At 38.6% G+C, this 25,000-nt stretch overlaps 2 protein-coding genes across 5 annotated transcripts in view; one reads left to right on the top strand and one right to left on the bottom strand.

Moving 5' to 3' along the window:
- Window positions 1-3,100: 3,100 nt before the first annotated feature.
- Window positions 3,101-19,556, bottom strand: LOC138042686 (ankyrin repeat and MYND domain-containing protein 2-like). Of its 2 annotated transcripts, none has more exons than XM_068888645.1 (12): window positions 19,480-19,556; window positions 19,324-19,388; window positions 18,401-18,508; window positions 18,239-18,269; window positions 17,553-17,651; window positions 17,082-17,156; window positions 16,496-16,581; window positions 12,118-12,332; window positions 9,657-9,792; window positions 8,672-8,727; window positions 5,320-5,392; window positions 3,101-4,394 (listed from the first exon to the last, which is right to left on the bottom strand). In XM_068888645.1, exons 1-12 carry the CDS (start codon window positions 19,538-19,540, stop codon window positions 4,098-4,100), a joined length of 1,302 nt encoding a protein of 433 aa, XP_068744746.1. In that variant the 5' UTR covers window positions 19,541-19,556; the 3' UTR covers window positions 3,101-4,097. The 2 variants fall into 2 exon arrangements, with proteins under 2 accessions (XP_068744746.1, XP_068744747.1); XM_068888646.1 differs by having other exon boundaries at window positions 3,949-4,394; window positions 19,324-19,383; window positions 19,480-19,555.
- An 80-nt stretch (window positions 19,557-19,636) lies between these two features.
- LOC138042685 (protein arginine N-methyltransferase 3-like) overlaps window positions 19,637-25,000 on the top strand; it is a 22,422-nt gene continuing 17,058 nt past the window's right edge. Inside the window, exons 1-7 of one of the 3 annotated variants that reach the window (XM_068888644.1) lie at window positions 19,637-19,669; window positions 20,330-20,497; window positions 20,578-20,627; window positions 21,292-21,394; window positions 23,102-23,164; window positions 23,637-23,676; window positions 24,143-24,220. In XM_068888644.1, the coding sequence (XP_068744745.1) occupies window positions 19,639-19,669; window positions 20,330-20,497; window positions 20,578-20,627; window positions 21,292-21,394; window positions 23,102-23,164; window positions 23,637-23,676; window positions 24,143-24,220 (533 nt within the window). In that variant the 5' untranslated portion in view covers window positions 19,637-19,638. Of the gene's footprint in view, window positions 19,670-20,329; window positions 20,498-20,577; window positions 20,628-21,291; window positions 21,395-23,101; window positions 23,178-23,636; window positions 23,677-24,142; window positions 24,221-25,000 lie in introns of all 3 variants that reach the window. The other 2 variants (XM_068888643.1, XM_068888642.1) reach the window with 2 other exon arrangements.

Here is a 25,000-nt window from a genome sequence, read left to right as displayed (position 1 = left end):
GTCGAAGATATTAGCTCTTGTAGTTATTCTGAAATTCGAGATGAAATAAAGTTAATGCATGTATGTATGTTACATTTAGCAGGGCGCGTGCGCTCACTTTGTAATCTGCGACTTCAGTGCTTACCACATGACAGATAAACGACTTTTCCCTTGAATATATAAGCGATAGAATTATTACGCTAAATTAACAAGAGCCGTCTGGAGCTGTGAGTAGGCGTGGGATTTGTCTCATATGGTTTAGGGGCCGACATATCTCTCCCTCAATGCCGTACCGGGAGGCGAGGTCGGTAGCAGAAAGCAGCGAGGGGCCAACTGCGTTCAAAAGCGATCGCACGGGCAGAAATCCAGGGATGACTCGTTTGGTACACCGCTCCAGCGCCGGATGTCTGGAGGTACTGCGTTTTTCTCTCTTGTTCAAACATTCCGTCAGCGCATGCGTAAATGTTCTGGCCCTCCGATACCTAGCCTACCGAAAAAAATTAACATGCTGCTTTTTAATTGACATTTCAGTTGATTGTACAGGCACAAACGTAACGTAAAAACCGTGCGTGTATGGTCTTTTCGAGACAGAGGTGAGAGATGGTTTCATGCAGACTGGGACGCCTAAAATGCTCTGTTGTAAACATGGTGGTTCACGAGTGAAGTTGTCTCTCTGGCCTTTGTGTGGACGAATTCCAGGACCTACCGATACAATTTGGGCAAGTTTTGAAAGCTAAAAACTTCAATCGATGCGGTATTTAGCTGGTAGGACTGGGTGGCCCGACACTTATGAAAAAAAGAATGAAATGAGAATAGGGAGTCTTCTCTTGTCATGGGATGGCAGAATTACCCAGAATTCTTTTTGGGCATGAGCGAGGCAACTTGAGAAGCACTAGACTGGCCCTCATCGAATGGCTGAAGCGCGGCCAGAGGAAGAAAATTGTAGCCAGATACTCAGGAGTAGCCCTGGTGTGTGCTGTTAACGTTGATTTTGGATTTCTGAACAAGTTTTTATCATAGAAAATTCGCGACAAAGTTGTGCTTTCATTTCGCTGTAAAAACGGTATAATGTAAATAAGAGAGTAACGAGATTTATATTTGCAGATTACCTGTCCTCTTACTACTTAAGTCAAAGTCTACATCGCTATAGCTATCTTATCCCGTGAATGAAAACCAAGAATAAATGTAAGGTATTTAAAATTTGCATTATTATGCAAAGTATTAATATGATGACGTCACACCTTTGACATATTCCATAATTTCTATATGCCGGTGATCATTTGCACTTTCTGACTGTGTATGGCTGGTGGAGGTTCTGCTTGATTAGCATTTTTGTAAACTTACCTGTTTTGGTACCAAATAAATACTACCCCCTTGGTATACCAAGAGTTAACTTAATTAATAACTTTGTCCAGGTAGATGAGAACGTTTTGGAATCCTCGTCTTTCCCAGCTCTTTTTCATCTATTCTTTAATGGTGAATCTTTTCGTTGACTTTTCTTTTACCGCGTTTTATCCATTTTTTTGCGGGGATGTGATTTCATCTTGCCGTGTGGTCGCCCAGACCTGTATGAACCGTTATCCATCGTTAGAATCTATCCTCCCTCGTGTCTTTTGATCTCTCATCAACCCATTACTCAAGAGTAAGAATCTGGCATCAGGTTTGTCCCCATGAGCGTCAGGGAAGTGTTTACTTTTAAACCAACCTTTGCGGGAAAATAAAGAATGGACAAAATGTTGTACCATTAGCATCCCCATTCCAATGATTAGGAAATATCTGGAACAAAACGCTTTATTCCCAAAGGGTTTGAAGTGAGTACAAAATTGACTTGACCGATTTGGTCTATTGTTTTTTCCCGGAAACTTGGTTTAAAAATAGACACTTTTCTGACGCAGATACAATACAATACATACTTAATTGACCGCTCCCCATAGGGACTTTTCAGGGCCAATGAAACAGAATCAACGAAACAACAGAAGACAACAACAACAACTGTTAAGAATCCAACTGGTGGGAGGCATACCAGTCGGCTATTTACAAGTGCACCTGGGAAGTTGAACCAGGGACTACCAGGAACAAATTCAACGAGTGATCAGAGCGGGTCTTGAACCCGGGATCTCCGCCGGGTCTCATGGCAAACGTCCTAACCACTGGACCACACTGCCTCCACTGGGGACTAGGGCAATTTCGGTGAATCTTGATCCTCGGTAATGGATTCTTGCTCTCATCTATTTTCTTGTAAAAGTTGCCTTCGTCATTCTGTAACATGCAGTTATTCCGGATTCGTTTAATATTATTCCTGCTTCTTAAGCTTCCCTTTAAAGTGCCCCTGTGATCAAAAACACCAATTCCTTTTTTCCTTCAGATTTTGAAAGTGTGTTTGCTTAACACCTGACTGGCAAAATTTTGAGCTTTGATTTTTATACAAAGGCCGTTTACTTTGAGTGTAAGTTTTTGATTTCACGGTCCGACATTACTCACGTTCAAAACTGACCGATTGGACCTCAGACGGTTGGATCCAGGGAAAAGTGACGTCAGAGGCTCACTAGCTTAAAATTTCAGCGTGTGAACGCAGCTTATTATATATGCAAAGCGTGAGTTTAAAAGTCTGAAAGCCCAAAACCCCCGTGCTGCATATTAATTCTGTGGCGTACACACGTATCGCATTCTTAAACTAGTGAGCCTTTGACGTCATTTTCTCCCCAATCCAGCTCTCTCAAGAACATAATGTTAGTAATGGTTGACTATTAAATAGGAAAATTACAGTTAAAATAAAGAGCTCGAGGTGTCTTTTTGAAATCAAGGCTTAAAACGTGGGTCACTTAGTGTTTTGTTAACATAGTTTTGAAATCCAAAGAAAAGTATGGATTGATTTTTTGGTCACAGGGGCACTTTAAGTTTACTCCTTTTGATTATATTCCAGTTTTTGCAACTGGTCGCCTTAATTATTGCATTCGCTTTTACAACTTCTGCTCCTCTCGCTTTCTTTCATGTCTTCGGCTCTCCTTTTCTTTTGGTCTCTTCGTTCCAAGTTTAACTTCTATTGCCATTGCCATAGCATCGCCGATTTTAAGCGCTATTTCTGTTGACGGCAACGATTTATTGAATTGAACATTAACCAAATGAACGCGTGTTTTAATTTAACATTTGAGTGTTCATTGAACTGATTGGTCAGTTAACTTGATTGTCTGTTGTACATTATCCCTCTTGTTTTGTCATTAGCATTAAGGGGTGGGGAATAGCCTCCCCTATCGAGCTGACAGAGGAGACGGAGTCAACAAAACAAGAAGGGTGGGGCTGGTGGGAGCTTCTTCTTTCGTTGCTGACTTTCGGCCAACTAGCACATGCTCATATTTAGTGAGGTCTTATATAATAGCTAATGACGTCTCTCGAGGGTAATGAATTTTTAACGAACTATGAATAGTCGCGGCATTGAACGGGCTTCCCGGCTCAATAATGTTGCCCTTTATCATAAAATTATGTGCTGAAACACGTAATCGCAATGTGCCCTCGTCCAATTCAGGATTAATTTCAATTGTATTTTCAATTTTTTTTGTGAAGCCTTTGAAAATACGCGTGAAATTAATCCTTCATTGCCCTCGGGCCCCAAACGATTACATTTCGCTCTTCCGTTTTGGGCTGTGTTTCCTGACATTGCATCTCTCATAGCCGATCAGAAGTGAAAGTAATGTTAACGCATAGATATCAATAAGTCTGGTACATTTAGGCTGTTTTAACACTCATGGCTTTTCATTTGCTGGAGACTTAAAACCAATGTCACTTCAGTCCCCCAATGGCATTCTCCAGATCCTTAAAACACATTTTGATTTTACTTCTTTCTTTGTATTTTTGCTTCACTGGCTATCCATCTCTCATCGCAAACGAATTTTCAAATAATTCAGTCGGATCGTCACTGCGATTAGTTAAAAGAATACTAGAAGAAACAACGAAAATCATTGATTCTGTATAAAATAAATAAAAAGCAGCGTGATGACACTACAAGCCAATGAAGAACAGCATCCAACAAGAGCTACGACCCGTTTACTGATCAATGAAAGTCTTGTTCTTGGAATATCCACAAGAGACAAATCTGCCAATTCCTGATGAGTGGCACAATATCAAACGCTTTTTCCACAAACACTTTTCGGCGCTTCATCAGCGGGATCAGATTTTGACACTCTCATATCGTCATTCTGGTGGGTCGCTGTTTTATTAGTTTCTGTAAATTCACGTGCCTCTTTCTGTTCTCCATTGATCTGATTCGTTTCCTCGTCTCTCGATTTGTCTATTTCTTCTAGTTTTTCTTCCTCAAGCTTTGCAGCAAGTTGCCTCTCGTACTCTTTTGCCAACTCTTTGCAAATTTGTTTATGTGTAGGCCAGTGCAACTTTTGGCATCTCACACTGCAATAACCAACCTGACGGAACAAAGTAAATACGGATGCTTATTCACTGAAACATGCAAGGTCTTCGGGTACATTGAGTGGAAAACGTCGTGAAAGAGCAGCCCTAACAAAGAGTAAAACCTCAGCCTCGCAAAATGGACTTGGGCTGCTTGGTCTAGCACACAGAACATGCGGAATTTCAGTTCTTTGTTGAGAGCCACCAGGCGCCGGCTTCTTGCTCGCACTTGGGGCCACCATGTGCGATGCAGAAATGGAGAGAGTAGGAACCGAATGGCACAGTACGACTGATAGTTGTCTTGGTAAAGATTTGCTATGGCTAGGGAGACAATTATTCCTACCCCCAACCCGCTCCACCTTTACTCTAATTCTTACCAGTCCTTCCCTTTAGCTCCCTATTGTTCTCTCTTAAGTATTCTTTTTCCCTATAAAATTAGCCATAATACTGCATAGTTCACAATTACACAGGGCGCTTTCCAATCAACAAAATATTCAGTGTGAAATTTCGGAAATTTCATGTTTCCAAAAGAACGGCACTTTCCAGTTGCAGAATAGCCCACTTTTGAATTTTTTAATTCAGTCCTAAACAAAAGGCATCATATCGAGGCTACGGGGAATAAATATAAGGATTTGTATGAGTTTGTTCCCCAGAGCCTCGAGATGATGCCTTTTGTTTAGGACTGAATTTTAAAATTTTGAAAGTGGGCTATTCCGACCCAAGCCACAGTGAGCACGTTCGTGTAAGTTTCGCGCCAGTCAGAGAGTTTCACGTGATCGTGTTTTGAACCTGAGACGAAGAAAACAATAATTCCTTCCAAGAAAAACCGATATTATGGTCCGACTGGTAATACCGAACAAAGTGGACCAGTTTCAGAGGACCGTTCTATTTGATTCCAACCAAAATTTCCGGAAATTTGTGCTGAATGCAAAGCAAACTTACCATTTTACAAGCAGAACACTTTTTCACATTTCTTTTTTCAGTGCAAACACTACAGCAATCGCTAAAATCCGCACTAAAAAAGAAAAAAATCTTTTACCATTTAAATTTAAAGAGAATCGTATAGTTACTTCCTTGAATGATAAAAACATTTATTGACAAAGTATGCACAACACGTGCAAGTGCCATGTTTCCCCAGCAACTGCCTTGTTCGAAAACAACCGACCTATGCGACTATTGATGTTTAAAGGAAAACTGAAGGCCAAAATAAGCAATTTTTCCAACATTTTTTTTTGAAAGCTTAACATAAGTAAAGTTAAGTTTGTGTAGTTATTTCTTCTCGTTTCCTATTTTTTGCAAGAAAATTACGTTCGAAGTTGGGCTTTTACCGCTTACCGCTTACCGCTTTCAGTGCGGTTTCAATATTCACGACAAACATCAGTCTAAACACTGCTTCTGTATGGGGCGTTTTTAGGTGGAAAAACGACGGTTATGCCATTATGACATTATTGTGCATGGTATCAAGTTTAAATAAAACTGAATGCTTACTTTTTTGCCTTCAGTTGCCCTTTAAAAGGCGCAACTCTTTAGGGATATATTGGAATGTTTACAAGAAATTATGGGTTCGAGAACTGTCGGAAATGGAATTGTTGTCTTGTTTGGAAACAAGTCAGTTCCGTTAACCGTTTTATAAAACCATTGGTGATATGAGGACTGGAATAGATTCCAAGTCTACGGCAAGTTGTAATCCAACAGACAAAAACGAGGACAGCAAGAAATTGAATTTCCTCCAGTTTGCTCTGCCGGCTTCGAAACAACGTCTACTGAACACTTATTCTCACTCGAAAGGAATTTAAAGTGCCCCTGTGACCAAAAAATCAATTCTTATTTTTCTTTGGATTTCGAAACTGTTAACTAAACACTAAGCGACCAAAGTTTTCAGCCCTGCTTTCAAAAAGACACCTGTTTATTTTAACTGGAATTTTCCTATTTAATGGTCCGCCATTACTAAGTTAAGATCTTGAGAGAGCTGGATCGAAGAGAAAATGACGTCAAAGGCTCACTAGTTTAATAAGAGCAGCACGGGAGTTTTGGGACTTTTAAACTCGCGTCTTGCATATGTAATAAGCTACATTCACACGCTGAAATAGACCTTATTCACGATAGCCACCATGTTGGATTTGCCTTTATCATGCAAATTAGCTGCACACTTCTGAGGGGGCAAACAACACAAGTTCGAGAGGTTATAACGAACATCTTAGCCACACAGATTACTTGTTTCACGTTCATTGAATGTTTATCACCTAAGGAGTAAAATAGAATGCTTACACAAGTTACTTCGATGTTTTTTTAGCGAAAATTGAGCAGATAACGAAGGAGAAAGTCAAAATGTCGGAGGCAATCAAAAGATATAAAATTATTGTAAAAGGTACTCAATTCTAAATTAGAAAATGTACTTTTAGCAATGTTAATTCAATGTTTTCATCGAGCCGATTTTCCGCAATTTGCCTTTATTCCAATGTTTGCCCCCAGCATAACACATGGCTAATTTGCATGACAATTTGAAAACCAACGTGGCGGCTATCGTGAATAAGGGCTATTTTAAGCTGGTAAGCCTTTGACGTCATTTTTCTCTGGATCCAAACCTCTGAGGTCCAATCGGTCAGTTTTGAACGTGAGTGAAATCCAAAACTTACACTCAAAGTAAACGGCCTTTGGATAAAAATAAAAGCTCAAAATTTTGCCAGTCAGGTGTTCAGCAAACACACTTTCAAAATCTGAAGAAAAAAGGAGATGATTTTTTTTTACAACAGGGCACTTTGAAGTTTACGCAATTAGTTCAGCCTCGACAGTCTGGGGTCGGATAATCGGTCGGTGAAAGCAAGAGGCTGGTCGAACGAAGTGAAACAAGTTAGACTTGGTAACATTAAAGGAACAAATGGTTTGAACCCAGGAGTCATATCAAAACTTGATGGAAGTATAAGATCTTCTGGGTGAAAACAGTGCTTTGAAGGACTTCTGTTAGTGGCACTTCGACAACTTGAAAGGAGGTCATTCTAGGAGCCAAGTCTCTAAGGACTACTCTCACCCGCAAGATCTTCCTTCATCAAGTTAATTTTGGGAACATTAACAAGTGATAACTAAATGAAAGTGGCATTTTGCTGAAAAAGAAAAAAAAAGTGATACAACACAATGACAACAAACTATATTTGCACAACAAGCTTTATTTTTACTCGCACTAAAAGCTATTATCATTACATTATACAGAGTAATGGCTATCCAGAGTAACCACAGGGACTACTGACAGGAATAGCCAATACAAGAGGAAGCTGCGTGAAGAGTGGCACCTCCCCTCCCTCCTTCCCCGATTTTGCTCTGAGGGGAGAGAGCAGCTGTACATAGGTTACGTAAGATGCTATTTCTGACAGTATTAGCCTGCGAAATTGGCAGAAATGGATATTTTGCCGGCACGGACCAGAGGACTGGGTCCGGTTGTCTGGTGGGGATTATGGGTAATTTGTCGTACAAATAATGTACCGTTAGGGATTTGAATCAGTCTAGGTTCAGCTTTCTTCGCCTACTTTTTTGTTAAATTTTCCCCTTAGCCTCCATGGGGTAGTGGCACATGCATAGGGTTTGGAGAATACGTTCCCTCATTCCCGAAGGGTTTTGGGTTTTCGTATCCGGCAGATGCCCAGTGTACTTTTCTTTAGCAAGTTTTTAGGAGGTCAGTACCATCAAGTATTCTAACGTACTGTTTTGCTAGAGCGGAGTTAATATGCATATGGTAAGCAAAATAAACCGGCTTGTGGCGCTTGCTGTCCTACATGCCCATGTATCTTGTTCTACACAGTTGTGTTGTGATTGAGTTAGTCGTGTTGTGTCTGATTGGATAGTGGAGTCAAAATTATACGGTTTGAACAACAGCTGCAAATTCGTGAGATGACGTTACCTTGAAAGCGCGCTTTTTACGGAAGGGGGACAAGGAGACTAGTCGGGGTGGGGATACAGTGAACTATCTATTTTTATAGAATTACGCCCGTTTGTTAGACACACGGAAACGTATTGCGTCATTCTGCTTCTGATAGCAGAATGGTCGGAATGAACAAAACATTGTTTGCTCCAAATGCACCGAAGACGCGCTCTTTTGAGACTATTTTATCAATCGGCTTTAATGTCCGGGCAACACCCACTATAAAAATTACCTTAAAGGAATAAATGTTCTTTAAGCAAACCTTACTGATTCCATTCCTTCTGTTAATCTAAATACCGGCATAGAAATACACAACGGTTTTCAAAGTATATACCGGCCCTTAAGACGAAAAATCACAGTTCAATTTGTAAAAACACCCACCATCTTAGTCCGTTTATACTCTGTGTCAAAACTGCAAGAGCTGTTGGGTCTCTCCCCTGAGAACGAAATAAATAACTTACATAAACAAACCAACAAACAAACTGACAAAAAAGATGAAAAATACCACAAACGTATCAAAAAAAGACTTTATTCACTTACAGTACACCCTTTGTTTCCGAAGACAATTTTCCCCCAAAATTAAGAAGGCAATTGTCACAATTGAGCACATTTGCATTCATGTTTATTCGGAATGGAACATGAATGATCAAATATACAGAGAACAGTAATGGCACGAAAATGGAGTAAAACGTCAGGTAAGACTTCACGAGACGTCCAGGACGTACAACGCATTATAAAGTGGCGACGGCGCGCGCAGAAAAAACACCAATGAGAATTCAGAATAGAATAGACTCCACTCTTTTCTTCTCTATTCTAAATTCTTATTGGTATTTTTGCTGCGCGCGACGTCGCCACTGACGTTCCCGTTCTGTTGCTAAATCAGCCTATTGTCTATGAAGGGATGTCTTCATTGATGACGACGAAGGCATCCTCAGGAAAAACACGCACGTTCCGATTACAAGTTCGGAAGCGGTTCAAGGGCCCGTTTCTCGAAAGTCCCGAAAACTTTTCGGGCCCGAAAAGCCATTTGTGGAAGTGCTAACCGCTTGTTTTGGAAAGCCGATCTTTTAACGTGTTTTTAAGGTAACAAAAAGAAAAATAACTGTGAAGTTTGACGTCTTAAATCCTCTCCGTTTTTGAGATACAAAGGGAATCGTGACACCCGAAAATGGCCCGTAAAGTTTCGGAACTTCCGAGAAACGGGCCCCAGGCCCCAGTTATTCAAAAGATGGATAACGCTATCCACCGGATAAATCACTATCCCGCGGATAAACAATAGTAAAAACAATTGAGTTATCCATTTGATAGCGCTATCCATCCTTCGAACAACTGGCGCCTGGGGACTAGTACAAGTAAAGGGTCCTACCTTTTCTTTCGGTGCTATCGTCTGGACAAGCTGCTTAAATATGGTGCATTCATGGTAATCAAATTCCTTGATTGCTTGACGTATAAGTTCTTCTTCATTGATGAAAAATCCATCCGTGGACCTTCCTTTTGCTAGACTGGAAAAGAAATTGGACGGAAAGATGAAAACGTTTGCCAGCCCAAGGTTGAAATCTTAACAAGGGCATTCTGCGATTCTCTTTAACAAAATAGAAAAGAAAAACAATTACCTCTAATTTAAGAAAATAGGTAAAATGCTTCGCTTGTTTAACAAAAAATTTTGACCTATTGACAAGCTTCTTAAAATTTTCAGATTACAATAGTTATTACGAATGCCAGTAACACTAAATACTAAAGACCTAATGCCGGTTTACGTTCACCTCTCGACAAGTCAAGGTAATCTCGGCATCGCCAGGGAGCTTAAAGGAGCACTGTCATGCTTAATTTGCTGTTTTTAGGTCAAAAACGGGTAAAAATCTAAATTAGCACTTAAGCTCACACATACAACATTCCTGACAACCCACTGACAAAATATGAAATATATTTATGGCACAAACGGCTATTCATATTTAATTTTTGGTGTCTTTCTGAAGACACTGCCTCCAAACTTGAAAAAACTGGCCAATATTTTCAAGTTTCAATCCGTTTCCATCCCCTCCATCCTTGGCTGCAAACAACAAAGAATAGCTTCAGTGCACTTCAGTGGTTATTGGCAACAAAACTACAGCATTTGTTTTGGGCTTCATTGATGCCAGGGGGTCTTTTAGTGTTTTGATGTTTGACTAAAAAAAGTGACACTGCCCCTTTAAGTTTTGGCCGCGGACGGCAACCGGAAGTGAGCTGATTTCCTACTTAAGTTGTGTCCACGCTTATATTGTGAAGTGTCTTTTCACTATTAGAGACGATTAGCTTCAAAACCTGGCAGAGACCACTGTACCGGCATGCGAAATGTTCACTTCCGGTTTCCGTCCGTGGTTCAAAAACGTCTGTGCTTAAGCTCTCCAATTAGTCGCCACCAAGCGTCAAGTCGCTGACTCTCCTGATTCTTCAGTTGTCAACAATGCTACGTGAATCACATTTGCCAAAGTGAAGGTTTTGAAGTTCGTCATTCTAAAATACAAACTAACGAACAACTGGGACTGTCGATCGATGTGCGACCTGTTCACTGAAGATAAGGTGATCATTGCCGTTGTGGTGGAGAATAGTGGTTTGCAATCAATCTCTAGAGACACAGATAACAATGTTGCAATGTACAATTGCTGGTGGACGAACAAAAGAAGCTAAATTAGTGAGAGATCTTTTGTTTTCGTCCACCAACATGGCGGCGATGACGTAACGTGAAAACCACCTATTGGTGGGGAAAGGACTATTTCCCAGACGTTTTTCCCAGTTGTTACGTACAGCCCGAGAAAACGAGGTTGAAAGACATTTGTTTTCTCTTCAGATATTTGAATCAAGCGACAAAACAAACTTATAAATTTAGCGCGTTCTACGTCCCGAGGAATTGGCCAATCATAGCACGCAAATCAGAGCGTGATATTAATTATGCTAATTGGGACCTTCCATGGGGAACCGTACAGTAAAGGAGGCTCGAAAGGGTTTCAACACGTAGAAGACTCCCTGTTTAAGATCGAATAACGCTACAACACTGTATCACATAACAGCAGTGTTATGGTACCATATGAAACACCGATTATTTCCAAACAAGATGTGATCAGTATTGTGATGTACTTAGTTACCTTGGCAACGGGAAAGCCTAACAAAAACACCCTATATTTGGATTTAGTTGCTCATATCTCAAAAACGAACTCGGTGACCCTCCTTTTGTATAGCTGAAAAGTGATGTCTGGAGGATTCAGAGCTACCTTTAGAAAATCACAAAATTAAGGTGGCTCTAATCCACTACACAGAATTTTTTAAAGCTTTGCAGAAAGTTTCATCATGCCCTTCTGATGACTTTTCAAAAATAAAAAATGGGGGTCGCCGCGCGCGAGGTTGTTTTTGAGACATAAGCATCTAAAGAAAAAAAAAAAGGTTGTTTTTACAGGGCTTGCCCGTTGCCACGGTAAAACATTACGTCACAATAGTTCAGCAATAATTTGTGTTTCATTTGGTACCACAATATTGCCAATACATGATGTAACGTTGTGGTGCCAATCCTTCCAATAAGAGCGTCACATGGAAGCATTGAAACTGGTTCAAGCCTCCTTAAGCTTAAATCAGTTTCAAGGGAAATAATTTTACTGTATATCAGTTGCTGCCTAATCAAGAGTTTCCTTTTCACCAAACCTATTTACCATAGTTTGGACCCACATTTAGTTTAATTTTGATTTACCCTTTGCTTCAAATCGAGAAAATCAACGGTAAAATTAGACAGAAAAATCAAAATTGAAAATCTTTGAGCCACAACATGCACACGGTCTTTTTTTAACGGAGTTACTCACTATTTAATGAAGCCTTCAATTCCGTCTTTTCCCTCCAAACCATCATGCCAGCGAGCACACTTTTTCAAAGCAAATCCAAGGTAATGCATCTTCATTGCCAAAACCTCGTTCATTTCCTTCCCTTTCACATTTGCCTCAGTCAGCAATTCCATTACCTTCACCAAACGTTTCGAATTTTCGACAAGAAGCATGTTTTCCTGCAGGTGCATCGCTATCTGGTGTCCAAGAAATTAAAAAAAAAAAACTGGCTAGATTCTAGAATACCCGTCCAATGAATTTGCACATGAAAAGTGTTTATTGTTATATGCTTCGTTCTTCAAAGGATGCCGCTAAAAGAATACAACAGTGGCCAGGTATTCTAGAATAGCCCCGAACAATGTTCCCGCTTGTACAGGTCTCTTTTCTTTTGCCTTCGCTGGGGTGACGAGTACGGCAAAAAGAGAATTCTGCCATGGGTCGAAACTCACTGTGTTGAGCATACGCAGCGGTTACTTAGCGACCGAAACCTAACCTGATACTTCAAGTCGTGTGGGCTCACTTAACAACAGCGGAATTACTGTAAAGGAATGCGCAGGATACCACGGGCTCAAGTCACAGTCTGTAAACATATTACGGGGCATGCGGTTTGAAGAGTGCCATCCAAGGTAGTGAGCGGCGCTAGGATCAAAGTGAGTTTCGACGCATGGCGGAGGTCTCTTTTCCCAAAAAGAAAAGTGACCTCTGCTAGCAGGGGAAAATAATGGTTTTTAAAGTTGAAATGATCACAAAGAGAACTTTGACCGTTTGGCAATACATGTAACGGATACTCCATTGACTAGCAAAATCGTCTGGTGTTAGATAGTAGGGAGCTCACGCAAGAACGACGACGACGGCTACCAGAACGTTGTTTAAAAATGTTCTCTGTTGTTGTAATAACTTCACATTTACTCCAAGTTGTTCCGTACTGTATTGTATTGTAAGTCAGCATTGCGTTGTTTATAAATTTGCATGCGATCTGTGTGATGCAGATTATGTCGCGGTTATACAGCCCGACACCTTCATCAACGCATTGCTGTACACAAGTATTCAGCTATCGGAAAACACCTTTTGGAAGTGCACGGTGACAAAAATCTTCTTAATGAGGACCAATTTCGTGTTTTTAAGAAGTGCCACGGGAAATTTGACTGCCTCGTTTCGAAATGCTATTTATCAAAGAACTGAGGCCCAACCTCAACACTCAGAGTGGTCAGAGTAACTCCATCAGTGCTAAACTCTTTGTTTGGCGTGTAGCATATTTTTATGTTACCTTCTTTTCTCAATGAACTATTGTTGTTTTTTTTTTTGTATTTATAGAATATTCATGCTGTCTTTTTTTCGAAGTTTTTCGCAAAGTCGCCTCTTTTAAGGATATTTTTGCGCGGTTTAAAACTATGCAGAGAAAGCATAGAAAGCAAAAACAAAATTGGATCCCCCGAGAAAATTAAGCTTCAATTTGGAAGAGATCGTCATATTATTGCTTTGTATTTTAAAGCTTTTGACAAATATTGTTGATTAATTCTTTGAAAAAGGCGTGGTTACCCCCAATTTTCCTTTTGGATTTCAATAACACTCGTTAAGATGTGCTTTTCCCGCATGTTCACAAACAGTGCTAAAATACCTTTGAATCAGTGGGCACCGTCCTCAAACCGATTGTTCTGTAGCCTTCTCGTCGCTGTCGTCGTCGTCCTTGCGTAAGCTTCCTGGTTAAATCTACAAGTGACCGTCTTAGGAGGAAAAGTCTTGACAAGTTATATCTTTTTCTTGCTTTTTCACGAAAGAGATTCGTTTTCTTGAAATTTTCTAGAGGTGGCAGTATGATAAGCTCAATAATACACGCATTTTGATTGGTTCTCACCTACGATCTATTAGAGGACAGGCGCACAGCTGACGTCATCATGCCAGTGGCGTGATTCTCTCAACCAATTACAGTTCTTTATTACTCAGCAACCAATCAGTCCGCTTTATTTTGTGTAGACAGTAGATAACGTCAATGTGCTATTTTCGTGCCTTTTCAAGCTTTTTCAAGCGGGGAAAGTAACCTCTTTCGAATGACTTTGAAAGATTTTGAAATAAAAAGGCTTCTTTTCTTCATTACATAAAACAAATAGATTTCATGTTGCCTCGCGTCTGTTCTGTAATAGATCACAGAAGACGTCAAAATGTGATAAGAACATCAGTGATACACCCGGCTATCGTCTCCTAAGCCACTTTTTTGTTCTTACCACATTGTGACGCCATCTGTGATCTATGACAATCACAATAGAGAACTTTAGCATCATGGTTACGTGAAACGTGAACGGTAAGTGACCACGTGACCATGATTTTTCCGCCAGTTTCTACGTTTTCCGGCTGCCGCTTGCCGCTTCTACGTGAAAGTTGGCATTTTCGCGTTTGCCGTACATATGTGAAATTTTCTTCTCGTTTTCTTCTACATAAGACGTTGTTTGCGGAAAAAAGGACCCCAAAATCATTTTTCGGTATGCCAAAGGAGGAAAAATAAAGGTTTCATGGTTACAGATAGTTCATAACTTAATTACTTGCCGCAATTTTCTTCATGTTGACAGACGAAACAGCTTCATCGAAACTCAAAATTAGACGGGTAAGGATTTTCATTTTATATAGCGTCTTTTTCTACAAACAATGCTAAAAAGACTCCTAGTTTTGTTTTTGCTTTTTAGTAACTAAACACTCGAGTTACCGTAGGTCACGCGAAGATAAAGTCACAACTCTTTATTTTACGTGAAACGTGAAACGTGAAACGGCAAGCCGATGTAAACGTCATGCTAGATAACGACAAACGTAGGACTAAAATTTGTGTATTGCCAAAAATGGAAGAAATTCGTTTGATAGGGGTCATTTCTTGCGTGTTAGCAGCAGGTATCGAGTAACTTTCCAAAACAGAGAGATGAGTTCGAATAACATAATTTCCATGCTTTTATGACAAGAAGCAGCCCACCTTTCCGCATTTGCCGACTTCACCTAAACGCCATGCTTAATCTCTCCACTTAACAGACGCAACATGGAATCTATTTGTTAAGGTGATACACTACCAAACTAACTACATAACAATTACTAGAGGCAACTTTATTGCATATGAACATTTAAAATGACAGTGCCCATGACATTTACAAAAAAAATAAATAATAATGTGAGAGGGGAGGTTTCCTTTCATTTTGCTTTGGTGTGCCTCAGTATAAGTCACAAACTTAATGTGAGTTTTATTTTTGGGAACAAAACTAACTCAAGGCAAAATTTATGGAGAAATCAAAATTAATTATCTTAAGTTGAAACCTGACATTTATTTTACTATCCTCACCTTCACTATCATTTTCCAAACTTGCTGGCCAATGGCCAACCATGATTGCAATAACGCGACTGTTACCTTAAATGGCTATTGATTGGATAGTTTTACAATGCTGCAGGGTAGGAGAATACGTTATACCATCTGTAGCCTCGTTAAAGGATGGTGCCTACTATTGTTACTGCGCATACGTTCTGCACATCTCGAAATACTCTGATTTCCTATGCGTGGTGCTTTTTTAACACAGGGATATTAATTTTTTGCGCAGTTCAAAACTATGCGGAGAAAGCAGAACTTGGCAAGTGCTCTTGGTATCCAAAAAGAATAATAAAGCTTCAATTTATATTTTGGAAAAGAACGCCATACATTGCTTTGTACTTTAAAGATTTTTACAAATACTGTTGATTAATTATCTTCGAAAAATGCGTGGTTACCCCCAATTTTCTTTTTGGATTTCAATAACACTCGTTAAGATCTGCTCTTGCCGCACATTCAGTAAAACGCACAAAAATACCTTTGAATTAGTAGGCACCGTCCTTAAGAAAAACATTGCAAAGGAAAATTAAATGTTACATGTACATGTACCTTGATGGGACTCCATACATTGCTTTGTACTTTAAAGATTTTTACAAATACTGTTGATTAATTATCTTCGAAAAATGCGTGGTTACCCCCAATTTTCTTTTTGGATTTCAATAACACTCGTTAAGATCTGCTCTTGCCGCACATTCAGTAAAACGCACAAAAATACCTTTGAATTAGTAGGCACCGTCCTTAAGAAAAACATTGCAAAGGAAAATTAAATGTTACATGTACATGTACCTTGATGGGACTCCATACATTGCTTTGTACTTTAAAGATTTTTACAAATACTGTTGATTAATTATCTTCGAAAAATGCGTGGTTACCCCCAATTTTCTTTTTGGATTTCAATAACACTCGTTAAGATCTGCTCTTGCCGCACATTCAGTAAAACGCACAAAAATACCTTTGAATTAGTAGGCACCGTCCTTAAGAAAAACATTGCAAAGGAAAATTAAATGTTACATGTACATGTACCTTGATGGGACTCAGTTTTTGAGACACAGCAAACTTATGAAGCACAGGTACCAAGGCACTGGATAGCTTTGGCTCTTTCTCTAAGCCTGTTATTCAAACACGATTATTACAAAAAAAAAACCCAGTCATTTACAATGCAATCAAATTTCAACAATTTATAATAACTATTTTTTTATAAACTACACATGAGGAGTCCCTATGATTTGTAAAAGATAATAGGTCCACCAAAACAGACAATTCAACCAAAGCTTTTGCCTCTCATAGCAGTCACCATGTCCTTTCTTTCTTTGCAAAATAAACTTACAAACCTGGAGGTTGCATCATAGCACTGCTTTACCTAGGAGCAAATTACGTGTAAAAACAAGAATGCAACCAGGTCAGCTCCACATTCACACATAAACAACTTCTTGTGTGTGTTCTGGGGTCAATATCCAATAATGCCAATATCCAATAATAACTAAGATCAACATTTCAATGTCAATGAATCTATTTTTCCAAGTACTAGTCAGTGGTATTGCAGTAGTTTCCCACATTGTAGCAAAAGAAACATGCCACATTATTTTTCTGCCAATTTAGCTCCATGTACCTTGGGGTTTTGTATAGTACTCCAAGTCTTCAACTGACAAGAAGTTATTAATGAGGCTCACACAGTCTGTTTGACCTGCATGAACAACAATAACAAAATGTCTGTCAGTATTGAATCAAATCCATGACACATGCGCAGGGCTCTGAGTCACTTGAATTAATTGTGAAGGAAACACCATAAACATCAAAGGAGTGAGCTTGTGAGTTCATGTAGGTCTAAAGGCAATTAGTAGGCTATTTTTAAATGATCAAAAATCTGTCAACTCTAACTTACCAGCACCTCTTACATGTACACATTCATGTATTGCTTAAGAGCTTGTTTACACAAAGAACCAAGGGATAGAGTATGAAAGCTCTTGTCAAAATGTCATTATGCACTTAAATTGCAGCAGCATGCTCCCAAAGGACAACCAGGATTTGAAGTTGTAATCATATCATTCATTAAAATTAATTCAACATGAAATTCAATTACCAACAAAAGCCCCAAGTTGGGCAGCGGTTCTTCCAAGATTGTTTTCAGCATTCACTCTGGCCCCTGCCTCAAGTAAGACTCTTGTGGTATCCACAGATCCTATACAGTAAGTTAAAAATTAAAAAAAAATTAACTAATTGTTTATTATACCCTTACCATTTTTGTACTTTTGTTTCCAGACACAATGTCATGTACATGTAAAAGATGGATGCACTATAGATGTAAATATGACAAGTTTTTCTTCTGTTTTTTTTTTTTTGTGGAAAAAGATGGTTGTGAATTTTTAGGATTACCTAAAGGTTGATGGCCATACATGTAGGCATTTTAAAAGCTTGATTCATTGAAAACCTCAATGTGTTTCTGAAGTACAGTCATGGCTATTCTTATGTTTAATTCAGCAAACCAGCATCTTATGTGTAACATGCCAAGTTAACGTTTCATAGACCGAATGCATAAATGGCGGCCAAAAATGTATTCTTTTGTTTATGTGCTAATTAGACTCACTAGCCTCGCTCTCAAGCAACATTTCTTTTGTATTTTGTAGATGCAAACGAGGCTAGTGAGTCTAATTAGCACATAAACTAAAGAGTGCTTTTTTGGCCGCCATTTATGCATTCGGTCTATAGCAACACACATGACAGGGGGTAGAGCCCCAGTGGAGGACCAGGGGGCGAAGTATAACCTACCTGATAGACAGGCAAACATCAATGCTGTGTACTAAATGGAAGTAGAAAAAGAAACAAAATTATAACATTTTTGAATTAATATGATTGAGTTGAATAAAAAGAAGATTAAAAAAAAAACGTTTGGAATACTACTATGCTTTTTAGTAAATTAGTGGGTTTTACCTGGTGTTCATGGTAATTTGAATTAACATCAGCTCCTTGAGCAATCAGCAACTCACACATTTCTGCTTTGCCCTTATATGCCGCACACATTAATGGAGTCATTCCATGCTAGAAAGAAGACTCAACTACTTAGTACAACCCTTTTATAATTACTTGATATATTTTACTCCTTGTTATTCATGCAGAGAAAAAAAAATAGTATGAGTCATGCCATTAAATATACAATTATCCTATGCATGGGCTCTCTGAATGGCGTTAAAATTGTTTTTGATTTCATGCGATTTTATTTGAGTTACCATTTTCCAAATACATAGAGCACTTGTGCTTAGAAAGATAAACTAGAGTAGCTATTGATATTATAATATTATTATTATCGTTATCATCATCATCAATATGCAGGGTTAGCCAGTAACAATCCACTAATACTTGTGATTTCTTCAAACAATAAAGGGGAACACTTGACTTGAATATTACTTTCTGGGGAGGGGGAGGGGGTGGCAAAGGAAGAGGAGAAGGGTAGCACGTGCACGTGCATAAGACAACATTTAAAAGAATCTGTTCTCTAGAGCAACATCAAGTGGTCTGAAATGCTAAAGAGGTCTATAGAAAACTGATATGTATTGTTATAACTCTTAACCAAATTCTCTTAATATGGTCAAATAATTTATATTTTAAATGTATATGCGATTGGCATAAAAATTGGCTGAAAATTTAATGCTATGAAGTGTCTGAATCTTAATTTAACATGCTTCTATAGCGCGCGATTCGATGCTCTCGCGCGAGAACTAAACACATTGACGAGAACGATTCTAAAGGCCCCGTTAGAATTACTTTGATTGAAAATAAAATGAAATACAATAAAGAGTTGAGACGAGTACAGGAGATGAAAAAAAAGATCTGGGTGAAGCGCAAATGTTACCCACCTCGTCTAAGCAGTTTATTCTAACATCCTCCCAATTCAGAAGCTTCAATGCCTCTTGATCCTTTCCTTAAAAAAAAATCAAAAAGAGGTTTTTAATTAAATCAAGCTAAAAGAAAATTCTGCAAACAGTTTACATTATAATGAAACAAAACAATACCTTGGTTTAGATAAGAAAATAATATTTTTTCGTTTTCTGACAGCTCTCCTACTTTCGCCATGTTTGTTTTGTTGAGCACAGTCGGTTTTATGGTCATTTATGCGCCCCTCAAATATCCCCCATTCCGCTGATAAGACAAAACAGCGGCTCAGTTTTAAGATGGCGGACGAACGTGAGATAATGAACGAAGGTAAGCACGTTGCTGACCGTTGCTTTGTATCGATCCTCTTTGCAGGTCAAGGTTGGCGTTTATCGAAATAAAATGAGATAAAGTTTAAACTCAAATCGTTTGTAAACATGTTCCCGGACTGAAGTTGCACGATAGTCTTAATATCCCGCTACTTTTTGCATGTCTTTGAATAAGAACGACATGTACAGCATTGTACTGGTTTATTCATTCTTGACATGTTAAAATAAATACTAAGCAACAGTGCTAGGATATTCAGCATTTGTTCTCTTAGTTTATTGATGTAGCTCTTCTGTTTTCATTGGTTTATTTTATCCGTGAGTTTCATGTTTCGTTCTATTGAGAAATTATGAGTCTACTATAGCTAGACTGTCCCAAGGGCTGCACAGTGCAGCCCTTGGGACTTTTTACTGATTTAACTTAATTTGCTCGACAAATTTCACTTAACTCGTTGATTCCTAGGGGTGAGACGTAATACATTTTTACTCTGTCTAACGCCAGACGATTGTCAACACTGAGTTTAACTTGTTATTACAAGTGTGACATTTGTCAGAGCTAGGCTACATTGTGGGCTGAATCGATCTGATTACTTCTCTCTTATTATTTTAACTCTTAACCTGTACATGTACATACGGTTCTTATTGTGATATAATTTTTTTTCAGAAAGTGAAAGTGAAAATGAGGATGATTGGGAGGAAAAGGATAAGGAGGAACTTGATATCCCAACAGTTTGCTTGTTTTGTGAGGAGTGTTTTAAAAATGCTGAAAAAGTTTTGAAACATTGTACATCTACTCATGGAGTGGACATTGTAAAACTAACAAGAATGTACAGTAAGATGATTTTTTTTTAAAAAAAATTGTTGTTTTATTCACATAAAATTTATTTCAAATGTTTTGATTTTTCCCCTCAGGTCTGGACTTCTATGGATGTATCAAGCTAATAAACTTCATAAGGAAAATGGTAACTTGTCTAAGAATAATATTGGTAATTGACATGTTCAAAAATCATGTAAATTCTCATTTTTATATATTATATAATACTTATTATTATGAATGTGGTGTGGTGAAGCAGATTTTTACAGTATGTACAGCTGTATCTTTGAATGGAGTTTTGTTATACAGCTGTAGCAAGGTGCTTGTCAATACATGTTTAGAATTAAAGCAGGCTCATTGTCTTTATCAGGGTATTTTTTTATTTTAGTCTGAGGTATAAATGCAGAAAAGTTTAAGTTTTAGAACCTCTGCATTCTCTGTGAAGTCGGATCTTGACTTGTTCTTTTGAAGGTGAAAGATTTGAATTAACCTCCTCAGCAAAACCTTTGGTCACATCTTATTTTTGTTCTTGATCCCTGTCGATTGCCTTGATTAATTTGACAATTCGGTGACATCAGTAGACCATAATTATTCATAAATGGTGGCCAATAAGTTATTCTTTTGTCTTAGTGGTAATGAGACCAACTAGCCTTTCTCTAAAGCAGCATTTATTTTGTATTTTGTCCATGCAAACAAGGCTAGTTGGTCTTATTAGCCAGCACAAGGATAAACTAAGGAATAATTTATTGGCAATTTTGACTACAGTCTATAAATATGGTAATTCATTATAACTGACTTTTAATTTATACCAGAAACCTCCCCCTGAAAGCCTCAGTTCTGTTGCTCCACCTTTTCCATGGGAAAATGAGGAATTTTTGCATCCAGTACTGCCAAGCGATGGTCTTTTACAGTATGGTCGGTAATTTAATAATAATTTATGTAGATTTAGCCAGACCTAAAAGTGGAGCTCCCAGGTTACTTATTCTTACAATAAGTTAACCTGGCTTGAGCCTGCAATCCAATTGAGACCCAATACCAGGTCAGCGGTCAACTTCCAAAAAAACAGCTGACCTCATTGAGCTGTAAACTTGAGCCTAAGATATTGTTGCATGATGCTGGTCACATTGGCATAAATGGAAGGGTGGATGTTAATATGGTCGTATGGTCTTACGGTGACCAAAGCCAAAGTTTCTCAAACACATGGGTTACCTTATTTTCTTACTCATGGTGCTCATGCGCGAAGCTCTGCTATTTATTTTTTAAATTGTAGTAAAGTGAATAAGCAGTCAACAGAATAATTTAGAAGTCTTCCTTTGAATGCTTTGTTTTCGATCAACAATGCCATGGGCACTGCCAGCCCCTATCAGTATGTGACTGTCTATTATACCCATACAGCTGTAACAGCTATGACATGACCAACAGGAAAACACTGCTTCTTGTCTATTCACCATGATAGCTTCATGAACAGTGCAAGTCCTGTTGAGAATGGTTAATACCTATAGATGATGGAGGTACATGTAATACATCATGTTTTAGGTTTCTGGGAAGCAGGAATGGCTTAGTGGTAAAAGACCTCATCTCCTACGAATCGGGACAGGCATTTATAGTCACCACAAAAAACGACAATTCCTTTAACCGTTTCCCTCCTGAGAGTGAGACTTATCGATTGTCTAATGCCAGCTGATTTTACTGGTGAATGGGGACCACCTTTAATAGGGGTGAATGGGTTAATAGCATCCCAGCAGCAACCACCATCTTTCTCTTGTCATTAGGTTGCTGTCCCGTAAGGTATATCTCACACAGTTGAAGTTAAAGTTTCAAAATGCAGAACAAAATATTTTGAGTGACAGTACTCTTGTATTTGCCACTGCTTTTAAAGCACCAGACTAAGACAATTTTGTTAAATACACTTCTTAGATTAGTTTGCTTGTTGCACACTATTTGCAATAATCAAGTGGTGACTCATAGATGCTCTGTTTAAAAAGACAAATCATGACTGGGACATGTACCTGTGTAAGCCCTGGTCAAATAGTACATGATACAGTAGCAGGCAATCATTTTGGGAGCTTATTTTTCCCTCAAAACCATTAACTAGCAGTCAAGTGTTTTACAGTTACTGGATTCCATAGCCTACGGAAAGTTTAGCGGAGTCTTGTAGAACAAGGCCGTACTGTGCATTAAATGTTACTGTCAAGAACAAGCGATAAACTGTCAGTCTGAGATTCTTTTTATGACTTTCACGTGAGTCCTCCATGTCAAACAATAAATCATTGTCAACAATCTTGACGCAGTTGAACATGTTCAAAGCAAATAATATTTTATATTTGATGATAGTGCGTGATCAACATCAAACAAGACTGGGTATTTCAACTATCGGTGACTACACAGCATTGACTGTCATCAGAAATATTATGCACTGTTTGACCAAGGATGAACACTCTTTACATCCTCTTTACATCCATGAAGAAGAAGGGGACTGGGAAGAGGATGGGAGATGGGGAGCTCCCTTTCCCTCACTCTGCCTTCTTCTTTGCTTGAGTCGCCTTTTAGTGCTTGCTACGCAGGCCAATCATTTAGTGATAAACTGCAGCTTAAGTGATGTATAGCTGGACTTACTTTCAGATTTTGATGATGATTCTGATGTAGAAGTTGGTCATGATTTAAATCAAAGAAACCAACCAGAAGGTGCAGTGTACATGTATGTGCTCCATCTTAAACCTAATAAAGCTTGTTCTGTTTTGGATGCAAATAATAGTTACCATGCATTGACAGTTTTTAAATTAGATCAACATGATTCAACTTGGTCTTCTAACTTGCACGAACACCAATTAATTTTAGAGTTGTGCTGGATATCTTGAGTTCATTCTGTACTAAAAGTAAGAACAAAGCAGTTTATGAATCTCCCCGAGTGTCTGACTTTCAAAGAAAAAGTCAAAATTAAACAAGTTTTAAACCAAATTAAGTTAATATAAAGTTGAACCATAACATCAACAATGTTTTGCTGTAGAATAGCACCTGTTTTTGTTGTTTTCTTGATACATGGATGAAAATTTCATGGGAGGTGCAGTCCAGAGCCATTGGTAAATAAATTTGCTTGTCAGTGGGGAAAGATTTTGTTGTGATCTTGTATGGACTGTTTTCTTTCAAATCATTGCAGCAAGCATACCAGTTTCACAGTATATGGACATGAAGCTAAGGTATTTTCCTTGCTGTAAATTAATATTGTTCTCATCAGTTTAATTTATATAAATCAAAAGTTGACTTTATTTTAGACTAGTCTTCATATCTTTTGAGTCTGAGAAAAGGACCATATGCTATTGTGCTTGAGTTCAAGTATCTTAGAAAGAAAATCTGCAAAATAATAAGAACAAGAATATTGTTTGAAGACAGAGGCATTTAATTCCTTTGTCTTAGTTGGTACTCAGTATTTTTATTTTAATAGGCTTTAGAACAGTCCCATTTCTGTCTTTATCATCATCATCATCTTATCTGTGTGTGCAACAATTACCTATGCTGCTTTTAGACGTGAGTTTCTCAAAGAAAAATATTTCCAAAATTTCAAAAAGTAAACCATCAAAAACATTACCGGTATTATTCATTTTTTTTACCTGCCTCTCTATACTCTTCCTTGGTTTTCTCAAAATCCATGTAATTTCTTTTGAGGCTTCAGCAGCTTGAGGAGCGTGCTCATTGTGCAGAGGCAAATCTGGCTCGAGCACTTGAAGACATTTCTTATTTGAGGTACTGTAATAATGATACAGTCATGTAAAAATAATATTTAACAATTATTGGATGAGGTCGAACATGATAGTGATAATTATCAAGGCCAAAGTGTAAAATTATGTAAATGTGCGCTTAGTTGACCGCACCCTACAAGGTCTTTTCAGGATCAACCAGCTCAACAGGATCAAATTGAATGCATGTGAAGGTGCCCACGGCTATCGCCATACGATCCATGTGTGATCAAGGAAGCACCGCAAACCCAGCCAGATGTAATTGACTGGGAGTTGATTTTGAGGAGGGAGGAAAACCGGAGTACCTGGAGAAAAACCCTCGCAGTCAGGTTGAGATAGACTAAAACTCAGCCCACATACGACCAGAGGCCAGAGTTGAACCTGGGTCACAGAGATGAGAGGCACGACTGAGGACCACTAAACCACCCTGACTCCCCAAGAGTTTGTGTTATCTGCAGAAGCCGAAGGCTGAGGCGGATAGCCCAAACTGAGGTCATGATACTTATCTCGATCATGTGAAAACCTAATCCAATAATTGTTTTATTATGCATAAATTATCCTCACAAATCCAAGGTGGTAATTGATATTAAATTGTTCTCCCAAATCCACAATGTTGCTGGTGAGACACATGGCTTTAACTTATGAAAGTTATAGTAGTGGATGTTATTATTTCAGAATACAGCTGTAAAGGGGATACTCAGAAACGTTAATCAAAATTAGGGAGCATCTTATTATTTACACAGTTCGATCTGACTGGTCTAAATCTCTGTCTGACGACAATACAGTA

The sequence above is a fragment of the Montipora capricornis genome, chromosome 3, assembly GCF_036669925.1.
Source record: "Montipora capricornis isolate CH-2021 chromosome 3, ASM3666992v2, whole genome shotgun sequence".
Taxonomy (NCBI): Eukaryota; Metazoa; Cnidaria; class Anthozoa; order Scleractinia; family Acroporidae; genus Montipora; species Montipora capricornis.
This window is presented reverse-complemented; position numbering and strand designations above follow the sequence as displayed.

Bases quoted from the DNA above. Each gene is read 5' to 3' on its own strand.
- LOC138042686 (XM_068888645.1), bottom strand. From the start codon at position 19,540: ATGGCGAAAGTAGGAGAGCTGTCAGAAAACGAAAAAATATTATTTTCT. The intron at 16,582-17,081 runs GTACATGGAGCT...TTTGAATAACAG, and splicing joins GTACTATACAAAACCCCAAG to GCTTAGAGAAAGAGCCAAAG. The intron at 4,395-5,319 runs GTAAGTTTGCTT...TTGTTCCGTCAG, and splicing joins AGTGTTCTGCTTGTAAAATG to GTTGGTTATTGCAGTGTGAG.